General features: G+C 36.5%; 1 protein-coding gene across 1 annotated transcript in view; it reads right to left on the bottom strand.

The window, feature by feature from the left end:
• Positions 1-2,680: 2,680 nt before the first annotated feature.
• F13B (coagulation factor XIII, B polypeptide) overlaps positions 2,681-19,139 on the bottom strand; it is a 34,976-nt gene continuing 18,517 nt past the window's right edge. Inside the window, 9 exon segments of the mRNA XM_006834235.1 lie at positions 2,681-2,771; positions 3,933-4,146; positions 8,686-8,868; positions 9,868-10,068; positions 11,961-12,143; positions 13,833-14,018; positions 14,107-14,286; positions 17,247-17,423; positions 17,988-18,164. Coding sequence (XP_006834298.1) covers positions 2,681-2,771; positions 3,933-4,146; positions 8,686-8,868; positions 9,868-10,068; positions 11,961-12,143; positions 13,833-14,018; positions 14,107-14,286; positions 17,247-17,423; positions 17,988-18,164 — 1,592 coding nt within the window.

The following is a 19,139-nucleotide window of genomic DNA, read 5'->3' as shown; positions in this document are numbered from 1 at the left end:
AATTTCTCTGTGCAGAACCAGGCAGAGCCCCTCTAAACCTTGGAAAACTCTGGGGCAATCACCATGTTAGTGATTCTTTGTTCTTCAAATTAGTGCTTCTATATCACACAGATGGCAAATTATCTAAGCCAGAGTCAGATGGATCACAATCAGCCACAGCATAATGTTATTTAAAAAGCTGAGTGGTAATCATCACAACATTATCCTCAACACCTCATACATCTTATTAAATGGAAAGTTCAATTAAACTTTTACAGTCACCCAATCACCTTTCTGGACTGTGCTTCTTTTACCAGGCAGCTTTTATTATTATTTATTTCTTTTAATATTATCCTTGGTCACATAAAGCAATCCTCATCTTCTAACATCCCTTATTTTCTCACTCTATGACTCTTTTCACCTTCCTCCAATCTCCTCAATCCTTTCAATTCTCCTCCATCCCCCATTTATTATTACACATTATCAGCAGTTGATTTTCTCTGCTTCACAGAGGATATGAAAACCAATGATAAAAGAAATGATATACCGGTATATGACAGGACAAATGTAAAGCTAATGTTCTACCATGTAAACTATCACATAATTCACAATAAAACATTTAAAAAAACAACATATGATATGAATGACCCCATTCCAGTCACAAAACCAGTCTCATCCAAAAACTATCCCTCTGCTTATGCCATGGACTCATCTCCTCCTTCTTTTACATGAGTCTTTTGCAATATTTTTTCACTGTCTTCCACTGGACCTTTTTTTAGTGACTCATTCCCATATAATTTAAGCATACTCAAACAAATGTCTCCCATTTTGCTTAAAAACACCTGATTTTTATCTCTATCTCTACCTCCATAGCATCCTTGTTGACTAAATTTATGTCTATGTTTTTCACCTTACATTTATTTCTCTAACTGCTCCAGTCTCAAATTTCATATGTAATGACACTGATTCTTTCAAGGCAATCAAAAATATCCCAAAGCAGCCAAGGTGGAGCAAATAGCTCTATTGAAATCTGCTTGGTGACACCTAACAGCAATAATATCCAAACAGTCGTGTCAGGCCCCATCTCTTCTGGTGTTTCTTCTACCAGTCCAGCCACTTCTTCGTTATCTTTTCCTTCGTCACAAATCTTCGGATTTCCTCAAAATCCTAAACCATGACTGCATTTATCCTCACATTGAAAAACATTTCTATTACCTTATTTAATGATGATTTGAATTATGCCTATTACTCATTCTGATATCCAGGTGCATATAGCTTTCACTGTTCTCAGGGAGAAATAAGCAGGTAAGAGGTTTTGAGGAAGTAGTCTGAGAGCCACACTTTAGAAGGGAAAGGAAGGAAGCAGAATAGGAGCTTGAGCTGCAATGCAATTCCAACTGAAGCTTCTGACAACCTGACAGGGGTTTTTTAAATTGGAATTGACATTTTGAGGTATTCTAAATTGGAATGAGGAGCCCTGGTGGTATAGTGAGTTACGTTTTGGGCTGTTAACGGTAACATTAGTGATTCAAACCTTCTAGCTGCTCCACATGAGAAAGATGAAGTTGTCTTCTCCCTTAAAGATTTACTGTCTCAGAAACCCTAAGGAGCAGTTCGACACTATCCTTTAGAGTGGTTATGAGTGACAGTCAACTCAATGGCAATGAATTTTGTTTCAGTTTGGTTTGTTTTAGTTGGGGTGAGAGTGCCTTCCCTTTGTACCTTCAGTTGTTTCTGTGACCAGTCATTGCTGCAGATTTCTCTAGGAAGGAACCTTTCAAATAGTGAGCTGGTAAATTAGAGCTTTCCTCCTAGCTGAAGGAAGTCTACATGGCTCATCAAACCATTTATGTCCACCCCACATGTGCAGAGCAGAACTGCTCTTTAGGGTTTTCAAGGCTGTGGACTTTTAAATGCAGATTGTTAGGATTATCTCTTAAGGCACCTCTGGGTGCATTTGAACCATCAGTCTTCCAGCTAGTAGTCAAATGCTTAACAACTTGTGAATGTATACTTATATTTGCATCCTTTGCCACTCATAGTGACCCTTTATAGGATTTATGAGGATCAACTGTTAAGTTTGAACAGTTGATCTTTTGGTTCTAACCAACCTTGAAGTCCAGTGCTTATCTTACAACATTACACCAAGATGCCACATTTGCTAAAGTAAATCCTCTAATATTATTCAGTTTCTAATCTCTAGTGTTTTTTGTTCTTCAATGTTGACATAAATTAAAAGCAACAAAAAGCCCATAATGTTAAAACAGACATCATAGACAAATGTGATATATTTGTACTATTTTGAACTATTTGTACTATTTTCCTAATTGTTGTTAAATGCCATCGAGTCAGCTCTGACCCATAGTGACCCTGTATAGTGTTTCCAAGGAGCAGCTGGTGAGCTTGAACCATTGATCTTGCAGTTCAAATGACTTTGCAGTCTGATGCATTAACCCACAGTGCCACACCAGGACTCCATTTTCCTAATGGACATTAGGAAAACAATATGTTGATCAATATTTAACAAATAGAAAGCAAATGGATGATCTCCTTTCATCCAAACTAGAAATAAGACAACAATAATTTTTTCTTACTTTTATTTTTAAATAAAATGTTCAGCATAAACAATTAAGAATTTAGCTCAAAATTTCAAGGATGTAAAAAGCAATGAACTTTGAATTCAATAGTTTTCTTCTAAAAGTCATTTTTTATAAAGGATTTTATGATGTGTTGAAGTATTTTTCTCTCTGCCATTCATTTCATGTCTTAAGGGTTGCTGTTAAGACAGAATTCTTGATTTAAAAAGAGAGAAAAATGATTTTAAAACAGAAATTATTTCTAGCCATTATATATTATATTTTCAAACCTTCAGCATCTAATTTAATAACTGCTACAACTAGGTTCTCAATAAAGAAAGTAACCATACTTTGTAAACAATACCACCCATTCCTTTTTGAATGCTCAATGTCATTTATGCAGTGAGGTAGATGGAGATAAGTCATATCTCTATTTACATATAAAATCTAGCAAATCTCCACTATTTTGTTTTTTTTAACATCTTTTGTCAATTTATTCCTTTTCTTCTTAGAAATGAGAAGACTAATATACGCTAAAACTTACTGAAATAACATACAAATTTTTCTACTCATGTGCATTTTACAAATATTTTTCCAAGAGGTTCAAGGTAATTAAAAATCTGTTTTTATGTAATTAACAAAGTTCATTTTTGCAGTTGGTAAAGTGGTTCTGTATGCATTTTGCCATTGACTGTTTTTTAAATATTTGTACTTGAATACAAAGTATAATTTCCACTTTACATAACATATTAAAAAAGGATAAAACTCTGGTTGTATAAAATAATTTATATAGAGAATTATTATTATTATTATTTTTTTAAGAACAGAACAGAAATAATTCTGATTCATCAAGTACTATAAACTATATTTTTTAAACTGTTTTTTGATAAACACTTCAGTAAATTATTCCAAATTTGTATATACAAGTTTGATTATGAAAATAAGTATCATTTATTAATATGCTCTTGCCTCAGGAGAAAGGTTCGTAATGTTGTTTGTCCAACATTTACTAGTTATGTATGAACTTATACAGGGAAAAGTGAGGAAAGTAATTTTCTCATCTCAGAACATAAAGGTTGACTCTTCCATATTTAAATATCTTTCACATAAAATTGATTCATTTACCCGACTGCCAAAGTATTATAAATGTCAATTGGCAAACAATACTTTGACTTCAGATGACTTAGACAGTTTCTTTAATTAATAATCCTAGAAGTTTTCTTGGATTTGTGAATAAGAAAAGATGATCTTTTTGGTTTTTCCAAACAGTAAGCTAGGTATTCTGTAGAACCTATCATTTCTAAATTATAGTATAAAGAATCTTTTGAATAATAATCAGATACAAAAAAATATTGGTAGATGCAAGCCTCTTCTTACCTTTCTCTCAGAATACACCTTGGATATTTTAATTGTCCTCTGTTACAGGGCACTCTAAGTTCAGATCCTATAATAGATGATGTAGCTATATAAGTATCTCTTCCACAAAGAAACTCAATATACTCGCCATGCAAAATATATGGTCTGTTGTCAAAATCCCATTTCAGAAGTAAATTATTCTTTTCCATTTCAACAAAAGATAAAGTGCAAGGCTCTGGAAAAAAAAGGAAAAAAAGGTGTCAATATGTTTTGCCTATGTATGATGAGCTAAAAAAAATAAACTTCCGACTTTGAGAATGGCTAGTAAATTAGTTAGGATTAATACTGCAGTCATATAATATGTTCAAACTACATAGAAAACATCTGCTACTGATCTCTGTGGTCCTGGATTAGGAGAAAGGGTAGAACCTGTTGTTCATCTAGTTTTGTGAAATAAGGATTTACCAAAGTGGCACACAAATACACATATACAGAGGTGTTTGTATGAAGCATTCACAGCTAATAATTGTCACTGAAGTAATGATTTTCTCCCTTTTTTTCCATGTTGTTGTTAGGTGCCATCAAGTCGGTACTCACAGTGACTCATAGTGACCTTATGCACAATAGAATGAAACACTGCATGGTTGTACACCAACCTCACAGTCATTGCTATGCTTGAGCCCATTGCCTCTGCCACTGTGACAGTCCATCACGTTGGGAGTCTTCCTCTTTTTCACTGACCACCCACATTACCAAGCATGATATCCTTCTCCAGGGACAGGTTCCTCATGATAATATGTCCAAAGTATAAGAGCCCAACTCTTGTTATCCTGGCTTCTAAGGAGCATTCTGGCTGTACCTCTTCCAACACATACTTGTTTGTCCTTCGAGCAGTCCATGGTACTTTTCGTATTCTCCTCAAACATCATTATCTCAAATGCATCAATTCTTCACTGGTCGTCTTTATTCATTGTCCAGCTTTCGCATGCATATGAGGTTATTGAAAATATAGTTTGGGTCAAGCACACCTTAGTCCTCAAACTAACATCTTTGCTCTTCAGCACTTTAAAGAGGTCTTGTGTGACAGATTTGCCTAATGCAATATGTCATTTGATTTCTTAACTGCTGTTTCCATAAGTGTTGGTAGTTGATCCAAGCAATATGAAAATGTTAACAATTTCAATATTTTCTCTGTTTATCTTGATGTTGTTTATTGATCCAATGGTGAGGATTTGTGTTTTCTTTATACTGAGGCACAACCCATACCTAAGGTTGCTGTCTTTGATCTTCAACAGTAAGTATTTTAAGTCCTCTTCACTATCAGCAAGCTGGGTTGTATCATCTGCATATCAAAGGTTATTAATGAGTCTTCCTCTTATAACAAAATTTTATTCTAAAATAAGAAATGGAAATAAAAAGGGGAAAAAAGGGATGCAGGTGAAGAATACAGATGTGTCCTGCATAATGCAAAAGAAATTAGACCCTGAGCAACTGGGAGCAGTACAACAGATGACAGTGGATACAGATCTTACATAAGAGTTAGAATCCTGGATCCTGCAGTGTATGGGATAGGATGAGGTGAGATTTTCTTTTAGGTGCAAAGGTTTACTAGATAGGACTTGGATGTTGTTGTTAGGAGCCATCAGATTGGTTGCAATTCACAGTGACCCTATGCACAACAGAACAAAACATTGCCTGGGCCTGCCCCATCCTCACAATAGTTGTTATGCTTGAGCATATTGATGCTGCCACTGTGTCATTCCATCTCTTTAAGGGTCTTCTTCTTTTTCCCTGATTCTCCACTTTACCAAGCCTGCTGTTCTTCTTCAAGGTCTGATACTCCCTGATAATGTATCTGAAGTATGTCATTCTGGCATCTAAGGGGCATGCTGACTATACTTCCAAGATTGAGTTGTCTGTTCTTCTGGCAGTCCATGGCACTTTAATTATTCTTCTCCAACACCATAATTCAAATGCATCAATTCTCCTATGGCCTTCCTTATTTATTGTCCAACTTTTATATGCACATGATGCTATTAAAAATACCATGCTTTGAAAAGGAGGAGAGGAATTGATTTTGCAGCCCAGGATGATCCCTGGGACCATCAAGCGAGAAGAGTGGAAAGTGTGAACCTACCAAGAGAGGCAGTGAGGCCAGGCTTGGAGACAGAGATGATGGTGTGGACAGATGGAGTGGCTGGGAACACGGGACTCAGGGAGGGAGAGGAGCTGTTTGCTGACAGCCAAGGGGGATGGGCCGATGGGGTATATCCTTGAGTTATTTGATGATGCATGAAGGGGATTGTAATCATTGCAATTAAATGAAATACAATAGGATGAATATGAAGCTGAAGTGGGACAGAGGCAAATAATGATGTATGCACAACCTTGGAACAACAGGGCTCTGGGTTACAGAGATTGAGACATGTTTGGAATGGGGAAATGGGAGGAAATAATGTTAAGATGCTTGGGTGTCTTTTGAAACTTGGTTTCCCTGGCATACCACTATAAAATAGACACTGGAGGGGTAGAGAAAGGAATAGCCAGAAATACCACCACAGAAAGCTTGTAAGTCATCGTCTACCTATAACTGATTGGAATAGCTAAAATGCGGCTACAATGTGCCCAGTGAAGGAGGCTTCCAGCAGAGCCTCTGCATTACACAAGACCATAGGTGGAATCCTGAGCAGCAGCCAGAATCTTCTGAGGGGAAATTTCAACTTGAAAGGACAAGTAGACAAGCCTGGAGTGGTCAGAACAGCAGATACTTCTTGAAAGAAGACTGATAGGAAAACTACAAAACAATATAGGCAGACTGACTGATTACTTCAAGAACAAACAAGTGCCTCACCCAGGAGACATCAAGGCAAGTGGTCGGGTCCCCCTCAGGGCAAACCCACGTCTAAGAATAAGACTCAGAGGGAATACACGCTCTGATTGGTGACCACATTCATCACCGATAATGGGAAGTGAGGGAAAAACAGCAATGAAGCTACAAGCTAAGCCGTACAATGTTCAATAGACTCCTGTGAACCTGGCTGGAGACCTGGTTGGCCAGCAGTGTGACTAGACCTGGAGATTCTTGGGTCCAGAGTCAATGACATAGCCACAGAGAACTAGAGTGGAGAATGAAGTGATTGGAGGGGCTTGTAACCAGGAAATGCTATACGATGGGATCAATGTGAAGCTAATGTCCTCCCATGTAAACTATCATATAATTCACAAAAAAGCATTTTTAAAAAAATACCATGCTTTGAGTCCTCAAACTAACATCTTTGCTCTTGAACACTTTGAAAGGTCTTGTGCAGATTTGCCTAATACAATATGTCATTTGATTTAGACAAGGACATGTAATCAGAGATACCATTGCTAATGTAAGATGGATCTTGGCTGAAAGCAGGGAATACCAAAAAGCTGTTTTTCTGGGCTTTTTAACTATGTAAAGGCTTTACACTGTGTGGATCAATACAAACTATGGGTAACACTGTGAAGAATGGATATTCCAGAACACTTAATTGTGCCTATGAGGAACCTGCACATAGATCAAGAGGCAGTTGTTCAAAAGAACAAGGGGGCACTGAATGATTTAAAAATCACAAAAGGTGTGTGTCTGGATTGTATTCTTTCACCATATTTATTCAATTTGTATGCTGGGCAAATAATCTGAGAAACTGGATTATATAAAAAGAATGTGGCATCAGGATTGCGATATGCAGATGATGTGACTTTGCTGAAAATGAAGAGGAGTTAAAATACATAAGATGAAGCTCAAGACCACAGCCTTCAGTATGGGTTGCATCTTAATGCAAAGAAAATAAAATCCTCACCACTGGACAAATAAATAGCCTCATAATAATGGAGAAAAGATGGAAGTTCCAAAGACTTTATTTTGCTTGCATCAACTACAAATACTCATGGATGCAGCAGTCAAGAAAGGGCTTGGCTATGGCAGCAAAAAAGGAACTTGTAAATTCCCCTCCCCTTAATCCAACTAACCCATCTACCACAGACACAAGAGACTAGCACCCTCAAGGGATCCCAGATAGCATGTAACCAAAGAGGGTTTAGAGGCCAGGCAGACTAGTGACAATGCAGTCCTCTGGGATCTTTGGGTCAGAGATGCATCGTCCCATTAACCTCACATCAAACCTCATGAGGATGTTGTTGTTAAGTGCCATTGAGTCAGTTCCGACTCATAGTAATCTTATGTAGGGTTTCCAAGGAGAAGCTGGTGGATTTCAACTGCCAACTTTTAGGTTAGCAGTCCTGTGCTTATTCTGTAGCACCACACCAGGACTGGTAGGTATCAGCATTATAAATGTGCACATTGCTATGAGGAGAAATTAGATACTTTGGGATAACTTCCCTGGCTAGTTTTCAGGTGACATGGCCTGGTTCTCTGACTGTTATTAAAATCTGTCTCTCCAATGCATAACATTTCTTATCAAAACTAAGCTGAAATGTCCCCACTTCTCTCTGCACCACCAAACACCAGAAGGTGTAGGCCATTGTCTACAGTGGAGGCACCACCCTGTGCCACAGAGTGGATTCCCACTCATAGTGACCCTATAGAATAGAGTGGGACTGCTCCCTAGCATTTCTGAGACTGTAGATCTTTATGGAAGCAGACAGCCTCATTTTTATCCTGTACAGTTTTATCAGCCTCAGGGGATCAATATGACACTAATTCAAAAGGCAGAAAGTGAAAAAAAATTTCACTTTTATTAAAAAGAATTTTCTTTTATTAAATACAGGCTGATTTAGTAATACATACCTAAACACAAGGGTGGTGTGGTCCATACTCCTTCTAAACAAAAAGCATCCCTCGATCCTTGTAGGAAATGGTGTTCGAAGCAGCTGTATACTACTGAGGAGCCATTTTCATAGGGGCCAGCTGTTGAACTCATAATGACACCATTTTTAATAAGTGGAGGAGGCGCACACATTCCTTTAGATTCTGAAAAATAATGTTAAATGTATATGATGAAGTAATTGCTGTAGCGAGCCTCTAGTGCTTCTATAGTTTCCATAGAAGCAAGATTTTTTTGGTAGCAACATTTTTAAGGCAGTTCTCAAATACATTTTGATGATTTCAAGCGTTTCTGAAATAATTTCGTATAATACACAGTATGACAATTAGAATCTCACATTATAATATTTCCACCAAAATGTATTTTTAATTACCAACGTGTTATAATCATGAATTTTATTGTTTCCTATATATCTAGCCAAAAGTGCAAGCATTTAAGAAACTCCTTTTAAGTCATGCTTTCTTCAGGCATTCACTTCCTTTTATTCTTATTCTTTAAAAAACAAAAAAACAAAAAAAAAACACTTGTCTCCACCTCCAGGAGCAGGCAACTCTGCCTAGAGAGGAAAGCGGCCACTCTGCCCTTCCACTACAGTTTTCTCTCACCCAGCCTCAGCCCTTCTCTGAGACAATGAGCCCTAGGAAGCTCTGAGGAAAACAACATATTTCATGACTGTTCTGGTGGGTTGTTCAATTCTTTGATGTTTTTGTTGTGGTTAAGTGCCACCAAATCAGTGCCAACTCATAAGGACCCTGTATAGGGTTTCCTAGTGTGGCTGGTGGGTTTGACCCACTGATGTTCTGCTTAGCAGTTCACTGTTTAACCTACAGCATGACACCGGGACTCCAGGGCTACAGTGACACACCAGCTTGTGGAAAATTGAATTCTTTGATAATCTGGTGATATTTATAGAACCTCTTTTTAAAAAATTGTTTTTTATTTCATAAAATTGACTGTTAGAACCAAAAGGTGTCTTAGCATAGTCATTCTATTCAACTGTGTGAACTGACTGAATACAGATTGAACCACTGACCCTGTTATAGATTAGAAGATGGTGGTAGTGAGTTGCTGACAATCTTATACTTTCAGCTGAACTGAGAGGTAACTATCAAGTAAGGAATTTTCAGAAAGCAGTATTGTTTTACCTTTTTTAATGCATGCGGGATATTTCACTTCTCCTCTATTACACTGCACGGATAACTCAGACAGTGGGGTGGATGGAGATAAGTCATATCCCTGTTTACATACAAAATCAATTAAATCTCCATGTAACACTTTTCCTTCATATTTCCACTTCATCTCTATGTTATTTCTGTTCATGTGATCCACACTTATAGCACATGGCTCTGAAAGACAAAATGCTCCTTTAAATTCTCCACTCATCTAGTAAATATGCAAGTCATATATTTTTAAATAAAAATTATGAGAGCCATAAAATGCTATTTTATAATAGTTGATATTTATCACTATTAAAGCTCATCACACACACATATATATGTAATGAAGTATATACAGTCTTACTATCAAATTAATTTATAAATTATTTATTGTCTACAAAACAAGTTCACTGTCGCCAAGTCGATTCTGACTCATGAGTTCCACATACAACAAAGTAGAGCTGCCTTACAGAATTGTCTTGGCTGTAATCTTTATGGAAGCAGATCTCCAGGTGTTTCTTTTGTGGTGTTTGTAGGTCAGTTTGATTATTACAAAAAGCTGGTTGCAAAATACTTGCACCATCCAGAGACAAAGAATAACAAAAATCATTTCATTTGAAGTATTAGAAATATAATTCAAGGCCATCCGCCAATTCTGTTAGCCATAATTTGTTTTCTATAAAATAAAACTTTGTAACATAGAGTATATTCACTGTATATATTCTGCCAGAAAGTGTTCCAGTCTTTTACAAAGCAAAGATTTCAGCCTTCATGGAACTTATCTTCTAAACAAAGCAACTAGGAACAAATCTGATAAGTGTGTGAATTTTATAATGCATTAGAATTTGTGACTTCCTGTGCACTACAACAGATGGTAAGATAGAGGGGGAGAGAGAAGTGGAAAGGAGGAGCTATCAGAAGGAGAAAGGGAGGTTACACTTTGAAATAAGGTACTGGGTACACCTAAATCAGAAATGACAATATACACAGATTGGAAGACTGGTAGGGAGTGAACTATGTCATTTTCTGTGGGGAAAGCATTCCTGTCAGAGGAGACAGTCAATGCAAAGGCCCTGAGGTGAGAGTATGTTTGGCTTACCTGTTTATAAAAGTCACATGTTCAATGAGCTGTTTTGACAAGGGCAGATTAAAGGGTTTTAAATATAATTCTGGTGAGCAAAGTTAAAAATCGAGGCAAATATATGGACTAAGATAAGCAGTATATATTATTTTCAGCATTATGTCAATTTAAATAGTTATTTTGATAAGTGTCTCAATTTTCCATTTGAAACATGAAAATTCCTTGTATCATACCCTATTCCAAAATGCCTTCAGGGTAGCTTACAAACATACATGTTGTTGTTAAGTGCCGCCAAGTCAGTTCCAACTCATAGGGATCCTGTATAGAGTTTCCAATGAGCGGCTGGTGCATTTGAACCGCTGACCTTGTGGTTCAAACCGACCTTGCAGTCCAGTACATTATCCCACTGCACCACACGAAGACTCCACAAACATATAATCAACAAGATATAATAAAAGTGGTCATCCAGGTGAGGAAATTGTTCAGAAGTGCTATTAGCAATATGCTCTCACCAAGGAAAGAACTGCATTGATTTTATATATATATAAAAAAAAATTAAAAAAAAATATATATATACAGATCATATTCTGAGGACAATAGAAGCAGACATCAAAGGTTTTATCACAGGGAAGACTTCAGTTGGAAGAAAAATAACAAAAATATAATGAGGGAAGAACTAATATAGCCCTGTTGTTGTTGTTGTAAAATGCCATTGAATTAGCTCCAAACTATAGCTACCCTGTATAGGGTTTCTGAGGAGCAGCTGATGGGTTTGAACTTCCAACCTTGTGATTCACAGTCCACTATTGATCCTACAGCACCACACCAGGGGTCTTGGAATCTAAAATATTATGGATTTTCTGCTCAAAGAATTGAAGGAGAAGGAAACATTGGAACAAATTTATACAAATAATCATTTATATGGTATAAAGCATTATAAGATAATCACATGAAATATAAATGTAATAGTAAAGAAAATTCAGAGTGCTGTATATCTTACCTAAGCAAACAGGTAGAGCTGTCCATTTTCCTTGTTCACAGTGAGACGTCTTTGATCCCCTCAATAAATAATATTCATTGCACCTATATTCCACTGAGGATCCTGTTGTGTAGCTTGCCGATAATTCACCCACAAGAGCCCCATTTATCACATCAGGTGGTGGTTTACAGTTCTCAGTGTTTTCTAAGAAAATTGTTAATTTTTAAATTAACATGAATGTATAGCTACATAATGATATAATACAGTTAACCATACATAGTTCATAAAAACAAAACAAAAGTACCAGTTCACTTTCAGTTTGACCTTTGGTGGCCCATGTGATACAAGCTTGATCTGTATTCCATGAAGTTTTCAAGGCTATGATCTTTCAGGAGCAGATCACCAGGCATTTCTTCCAAGACACCTCCAGGTGGGCTTGAACCACCAGTCTTTCAATTCATAATCAAATGCTTACCTATTTGCCTTAGGGATTCCTCAATATGGGCACTATGTCATTTAGGACAATTGACTCATGGGTTCATTGGAAATGAGAGAAAATTTATATAACAAAAATAGTTTTAAAATTTACTAAGAAAGAACAAGCTATGAATGTTTAACCTAAGAGAACAAGTATGCTTTTCCCCTCACTTTTCTTGATGTGAAGAAACTATGAAACAGACATTCTTAACATGTGTAAAAAAGAGAAACAGTACTCAAACTAATTATTGTCAATTCTAAAATACCCATTAGCACTATTCACTTTTACAAGGGGGTTTCAAAAGTCTCTGGGAAATTGAATTAAAAGATAATGGAATCTCGCCATGAATTTCTTGAACACCCTCTTATTTTGCCTCTCATTCTCATCCTGGGTGAATTCTGCTAATCAACCCATGGATGATATTTCCAAGACTCTCTTAAGAGTCTCTCTCTTATTCTGCTAATATTATGTCTTTTGTATGTAATATAATTTGGGTTTTCTTTGCAATAAATACTCTAGGAAATGTTGTGAATATCTCTCCAGGATCTTCTTAAGAAAAGAGGCCAATAGGAAGGGTAGCATCCAGGGGTGACAATGTTGCCTCGTGGTGTCCTTCAGTGGAAGACCAGGGACATGTTTTAGAAGGCTATCTTGTTCAAAATGTTTAAAGTAACATTAGCAAAACTGACTCAAAGTCAGGAACAGAGTGCTCTGTTCTAACTTTGCAAGGCATGCCAATAGCAAGCTGCCCAATCCAATGTGTCCTTATTTCCATTAGAAATAAAGCACATCATGGAGTCTTGGTGTGGTGCTATGGGTTAATAAACTGGATTGCAAAGTTGGTTTGAACCACAATGTCAGCAGTTCAAGCTCACTAGTTGCTCCTCGAAAACCCTATACAGAGTTTCTATGAGTTAGAACCGACCGACTGGAAGGTACTTAACAACAACAACAACAAAAGTACATGATCGCTTTTGTTCTGTCATTTAAAGCCTTAGGTCTTGGAGTCAAACCTATCACATGACAGTGCCTACCACAAATGTGCATTCAAAAATGTTTAGCTTCTTTAAAAGAAGCATTAGTTGCTGTCAAGTTGACCCTGACTCATGGTGACCCCATGTATGTCAGAGTAGAACTGTGTCCATAGGGTTTTCAGTGGCTAATTTTCTAGAAGTAGATCACCAGACCTTTCTTCCAAGATGCCTCTGAGTGGACTCAAACCTTCGACCCTTTGGTCAGCTAAAATTCTACAGACAATGTCATATACAAAACAGTAACAGAATATATGAAGTGTTAATTTGTTTCTAACTTTTCTAAGCAGCTTCCTCTGATTACCATTATATGAATTCAATAAACAGACTGTAACATTTTCATACAATGAGTTTAGCTATTGATATTAAATGTAGCTTGCATACCAACACACTCAGGGGGATGTGTCCATGTTCCATGTTTACAAGTTAACTCGTTTGATCCACGGATGTGGTAGCCATTTTCACATCGATATGTCACTGTATCTCCATTGTAATAAGTTTTAGAGTGTAAGTTTGCTGCACCATTCTCAACTAGGGGTGGTTCCTCACAGGTGATCTTCTCCTTCACTTCTGAAAAGGTACAATTTAAAGAGCAAAGACCATTTAGTTGTACATGCAGATCTTGTTTTAGGAAAATCTTACTCAAAATATTGCTAACCAATGCATTTTGGAGGTTCTGTCCATTTTCCTTTTTCACAACGTATTTCTTTTGACCCCTGAATCTCAAAATTAAGTTCGCATTCTATATGAACAATTTCTCCATGACGATACTGTATTGGATAAGTTTCAATTCTGGAATTTAGTGGCAAAGGTGGAGGAGGACATCTATTTCTTCTTCCTTAAGGGGAAAAAATGTATTTTCAGTCATATAAATACAAACATGATAGTTATAATTTAATAAGCATGTTCAAGGAGCTCTGATGGCACAGTGGGTTAAGCAGTGGGCTGCTAATCAAAAGATCAACAGTTCAAACTAACCAGTCAGAGGGCTCTGAGGGAAAAACATGAGGCTGAGTGCATGAATGAAGATCGCAAGGTTGGGAACCTTGAGGAACAATTCTACTCTATTCTATAAGGTCACTATAAGTTGGAATTCTCTCAGTGCAGTGGACTTGCTTTGGAGTTTTGGTTTTTTAATTTTCAACATGCCAAGCACCATAGCAAGTATATTAGATAGACTCTAGGGAAACTCCCATGATCCTGACTCTTGGTGATCACTCCTTTGTGATACCACTCCCCTTGAGTAACATGCTTCTAATAGAATGCAGCAAGACCTGTTAGAAGATTATGTATAGAGTTATGCATGCATGATCATGTTAGATAATATTGTACTTGCTGAAAGATTCTCTCCTATGATGGTTGTGAAGGCACAAATTCCCACATTGTGAGCTGTTGAACAGAGAGGGCCTCCAGCTAAAATTTAGCAAGAAACAGAGGCCCTCAGTACCACAGGCCGCACAGCGCAACAACGTGTTTGGAAGCAGGCTCTTGTCCAGTCAGGCCTCAGAAGACACTGTAGACCCAGCGGACACCTTGACAGTAGTTAGAGCCTCAAGCAGAGAATTCAGATCATCTGTGTCCAGACTCTTGGCCCACTGAAACTGTGAAATAAGAACAGTGTGCTGCTTTGAGCTGCTAAATATATGCTAACATCATTATACAGCAATAGAAAATTAAAACAGAAAGCATTATATATTCATTATTGCCTTTTTTCCCAGAATGACTTTGTCAAGGATTATCATTTCTTCTACATTATAGATAAATAAAATAAAATTTAAGAAGTAAATTATTAGTACCTGATGGATTTGTTCTTGAATTCATGTCTATCTGAATTCTAAACTCAAGTTCTTAACTACTTATTCTAAAATATGCCTGGTATTAGTCTCCTAATGATGTTACAACAAATGACCACGGTTTAGTGGCTTAAAGCAGCATAGATAGTTTTATTTTCTTATAGTTCTAGAGGCCAAAAGTCCAAAACCAGCTTCACTCAGGTAAAGTCAGTGTTAGCAAGGCTGTGTTTCTTCTGGGACGTCAGTGGAGAGTTGATTATTTCGCCATTTGTAGCTTCTGTAGGCTGCCTGTAATCCTCTGATTATGCTTTCTTCTTCCTTATATACACACAACCTCCTGCTTCCATTGTCACACGCCCTATTCCTTTTCTGCAGTCAGATTTCCCCCTGCTTCAGGGGCTTCTCAAAGTCATGGGCAAAGGGAATTAAAAGATAATGGATTTTTTTCCCCATAACTTTTTGAAGCCCACTCGTACAAGGACACTTGATATTACATTTATGACCCAGCCAGAAAATCCACGGTAATCTCCTCATATCAAGTACCTTAATTTAATCACATCTACATAATTATTTTACCATATCTAGCAATCTTCACTGGTTCCAGATATTCAGATGTATACATGTTGGTCCTAGGGTAGCGGCATTAATATATCACATTGCCTATTTTACATCTAATGAATATGTCCTTCGAGAATAGTAAGCATACTGTTGTACTGCCTATTTTGGAGGGGCTAGGGGAGGTGGTACAATGGTTGAGCACACAGCTGTTAACTAAAAGGTTACCGGTTCAAATCCACCAAATGGCTCTGTGGGAGGAAGAACTGATGATCTATCTGTTACTGTCAAGATTATGGCCTAGAAAACACTGTGGATAGTTCTCTTGTATCCCATGAGGTGCATATGAGTAGAAAATCAATTCAACGGCACCTAACAACAACCAAATGGGGTGGTGAGTTGTCTCTCTCTAAGTAGATCTATCATTTATTTTTAAATAACATGCTTCAGAAAACTAGTAAACAATTTGCCTCTCAACTGCAATAAGGATGTTGATCATGACTGAAAAATCATAAAATCATGACAGCTATTGTTTAATACATTTATAGGCTTGTGGTAAGTAAGGGAAATTGTATTGTATGTCTCTAGTCGATTCCCTCTTGGATTTCTCCCAGTAACTATTCCGCATCTTCACTTCTCTTGTAAATTTCCCTTCACTTCTTGCTCCTGCCTCCAAATAATGACTCTGCATCCTACATTACACAGAAAATAGAGATTTATCAAGCCTTTTCCTTTCCCCCATCCCTCCCATCCCTCAAATCCCCATAATTAAGATCCTATTCAAATATTATCCATTGCTTCTGTGAGCACCAACCCAGACCATACTAAACAGAACCTTGAATGCTTATTTATGCATTTTGTACCTGACTTTGTTACAGCATTTGTCATGCTTTATCAAGTATTTGTTTTCATACTTTTTTCCTCTGTGAAGCCAGGAGATCCTTCACATCACATTGTATATGTGTGTAAATGACTATGGACTTGGTGTCTTCAGAGAGGTAAACAAACTACCTGCCTGAACACTTCCAATGACAGAAAGTTAATGACAGCCAGGAGAATTTTGAGCTGCTCTTATTAATAGATGATCTTGTTTTTCCCATTTTCACTCTGGGTAGTAGTCTGCTGTTCTTTCTGAACTCTACTCCACTGTTTAGAATTGTATTTTCACATCAAGAAATATGTGGTCCAATGAGAAACTATCCTCCCAAAGTTAGTGTACCTTGGTCCCAGTCATTCCCAATGGAGAAAGTGATTCATTTAATGAAAAAATTAAAGATACATTTACTCTGTAAACTAAAACAAACAAGATTGCTTCAGATGAAATATATTAAAGATTTCTGAAAATTTCACTTAAGAAATAGAATTATGAAAGATAGTTGTTGTTTTTTCAGAACTCTTAGCGATGAAAGCTAGCTTGTTTTATAAGTGTGAAATAATAATAATAAAATACCTTCACATATAGGAGATTCTGGGTACCAACCAAAATTATAACATTGAATTAAATCAGATCCACTTAGATAGTAATTTTCATGACAGAAAAACTGAACTACATCTCCTTCTTCATACGTTTGCTTTACAGGATGAAAATAACCATTTTCTATTAATCTTAAAGATGAGCACCTTAATTCTGAAAATAAAAGAATAAATAAAAACAATTAAATTCAATTTTTTCTTCTAGAACAAAATTCATGTACTATATACATGCTATGCCTAGAGTAGAAATGAATAACATTTATATAATCTGTTTTAAATAATAAAACCATATGAGTTAATTATAAATATGTATTGTTGTTAAGTGCTGTCGAGTCAATTCCTACTCACAGCAACTCTCTGTAGGGCTTCCAAGGAGCAGCTGGTGGGTTTGAACTGCCAACCGTGTAGTTTGCAGTCCAGTGCTGATCCACAGCGCCATACCAGAAGTCCATGTAGATGTAAATATAGATATATAGGTAAGTATATAAGTACTAAATATAACAGGCTTATTTCAATTTAATTATGTGAACTGAAAGGAAATTTTCCTACTTAAGAACTTTAAATGATCAAAGACTATTATAAATAATAGCTAAAACCAGAAGGATAAAAATATCTGTGAAACCTGGAACGTATGTATATGACAACTGATAAACACTTTTGCATGAAAGGGAGTTTTCAAAGTGAAAATAGATTGCATTCAAAATGAGAGAGAACCTACTGGTACATTTTGGTGTGAGAGACCATCCATGTTTGTGACATTGTACCTCCTCCGTCTTCTTTCCTCCAGCTGTGTAATAGCCAGTAGCACATTCATATTGTACTTTGTCATTCACTTTGAATGTTTTCTGTGTTGTGGAATAATTTCCATGATCTAATTCAGGGGTCATACATGTTTCTGAAAAAAAAACAAAAAAAAAAAACGGATTTTATTTGACAAACATTATGACTAAACTTAGAATACTAAAAATAGAATTCTCAAAATGCATTTTTATAGACCCTTAACTCATAGCACTATTAGCCCGCAGCATAGTTACGAATAGACAAAGTTTGTCTTTTCCTCTTTCTTCACTTTTTTTTTTTAATACACCTTGTAGCTTGACTTGACCAGTCTTCTACTCTTAACATTTTGTCAAAAAACATGTATTTGACAAAAGGCCACAGTTCAAATGAAGATTTATGAAGTGATCATTATTTTATTATATGTCATGTAGGGAAATGTACAGTGTAAATAGTTTACAAGCATCCTAAGAAAATATATGTATTCAAATTATTTTATTATTTAAGTATATCTAGCCTCAGTTTAAGTATTCCTGGTGATTCAATGATTAAACGCTCATCTGCTAGACAAAAGGTTAACAGTTCAAACCTATCTAGTATCTCTGAGGGAGAATGACCTGGCAATCTACTTTTCTTAAGATTATTGTTGTTAAGTGCCATTGAATCACTTCCAACCCATAGTGACCTTGTATGGGGGTTCCAAGGAGCAGCTGGTGAGCTTGAACCACCGATCTTACTAATTAAAACAACTTTTCAATCCAATACATGAACCCACAACACCACACCAGGACTCTCTAGAAAACCCTATGGGGCACTTCTACTCTGTTCCATGGAGTTGTTATGACTCAGAAAATGGCTTAATGGTACCTAACAACAACAGCACTGGTTTCCAACGTAAAATAGTGTGCATGAGCTCAAGTTCTTCTCTAATAAATGTAACAGAAATCTATATAAGTGGCAAGAAATATGTTAATTAAGATTCATTAATTTTTTCCACTCCAATTCCTTTTTTTCCCTTAATTTATATTTTTTATTGTTTTATTGTGAATTATGTGATAGTTTACATGGGAGAACATTAGTTTTACATTCATCC

This window comes from Chrysochloris asiatica, unplaced genomic scaffold, assembly GCF_000296735.1.
Source record: "Chrysochloris asiatica unplaced genomic scaffold, ChrAsi1.0 scaffold00009, whole genome shotgun sequence".
Taxonomy (NCBI): domain Eukaryota; kingdom Metazoa; phylum Chordata; class Mammalia; order Afrosoricida; family Chrysochloridae; genus Chrysochloris; species Chrysochloris asiatica.
Note: the sequence above shows the minus strand (reverse complement) of the source record. Positions and strands in the feature narration are given on the sequence as shown.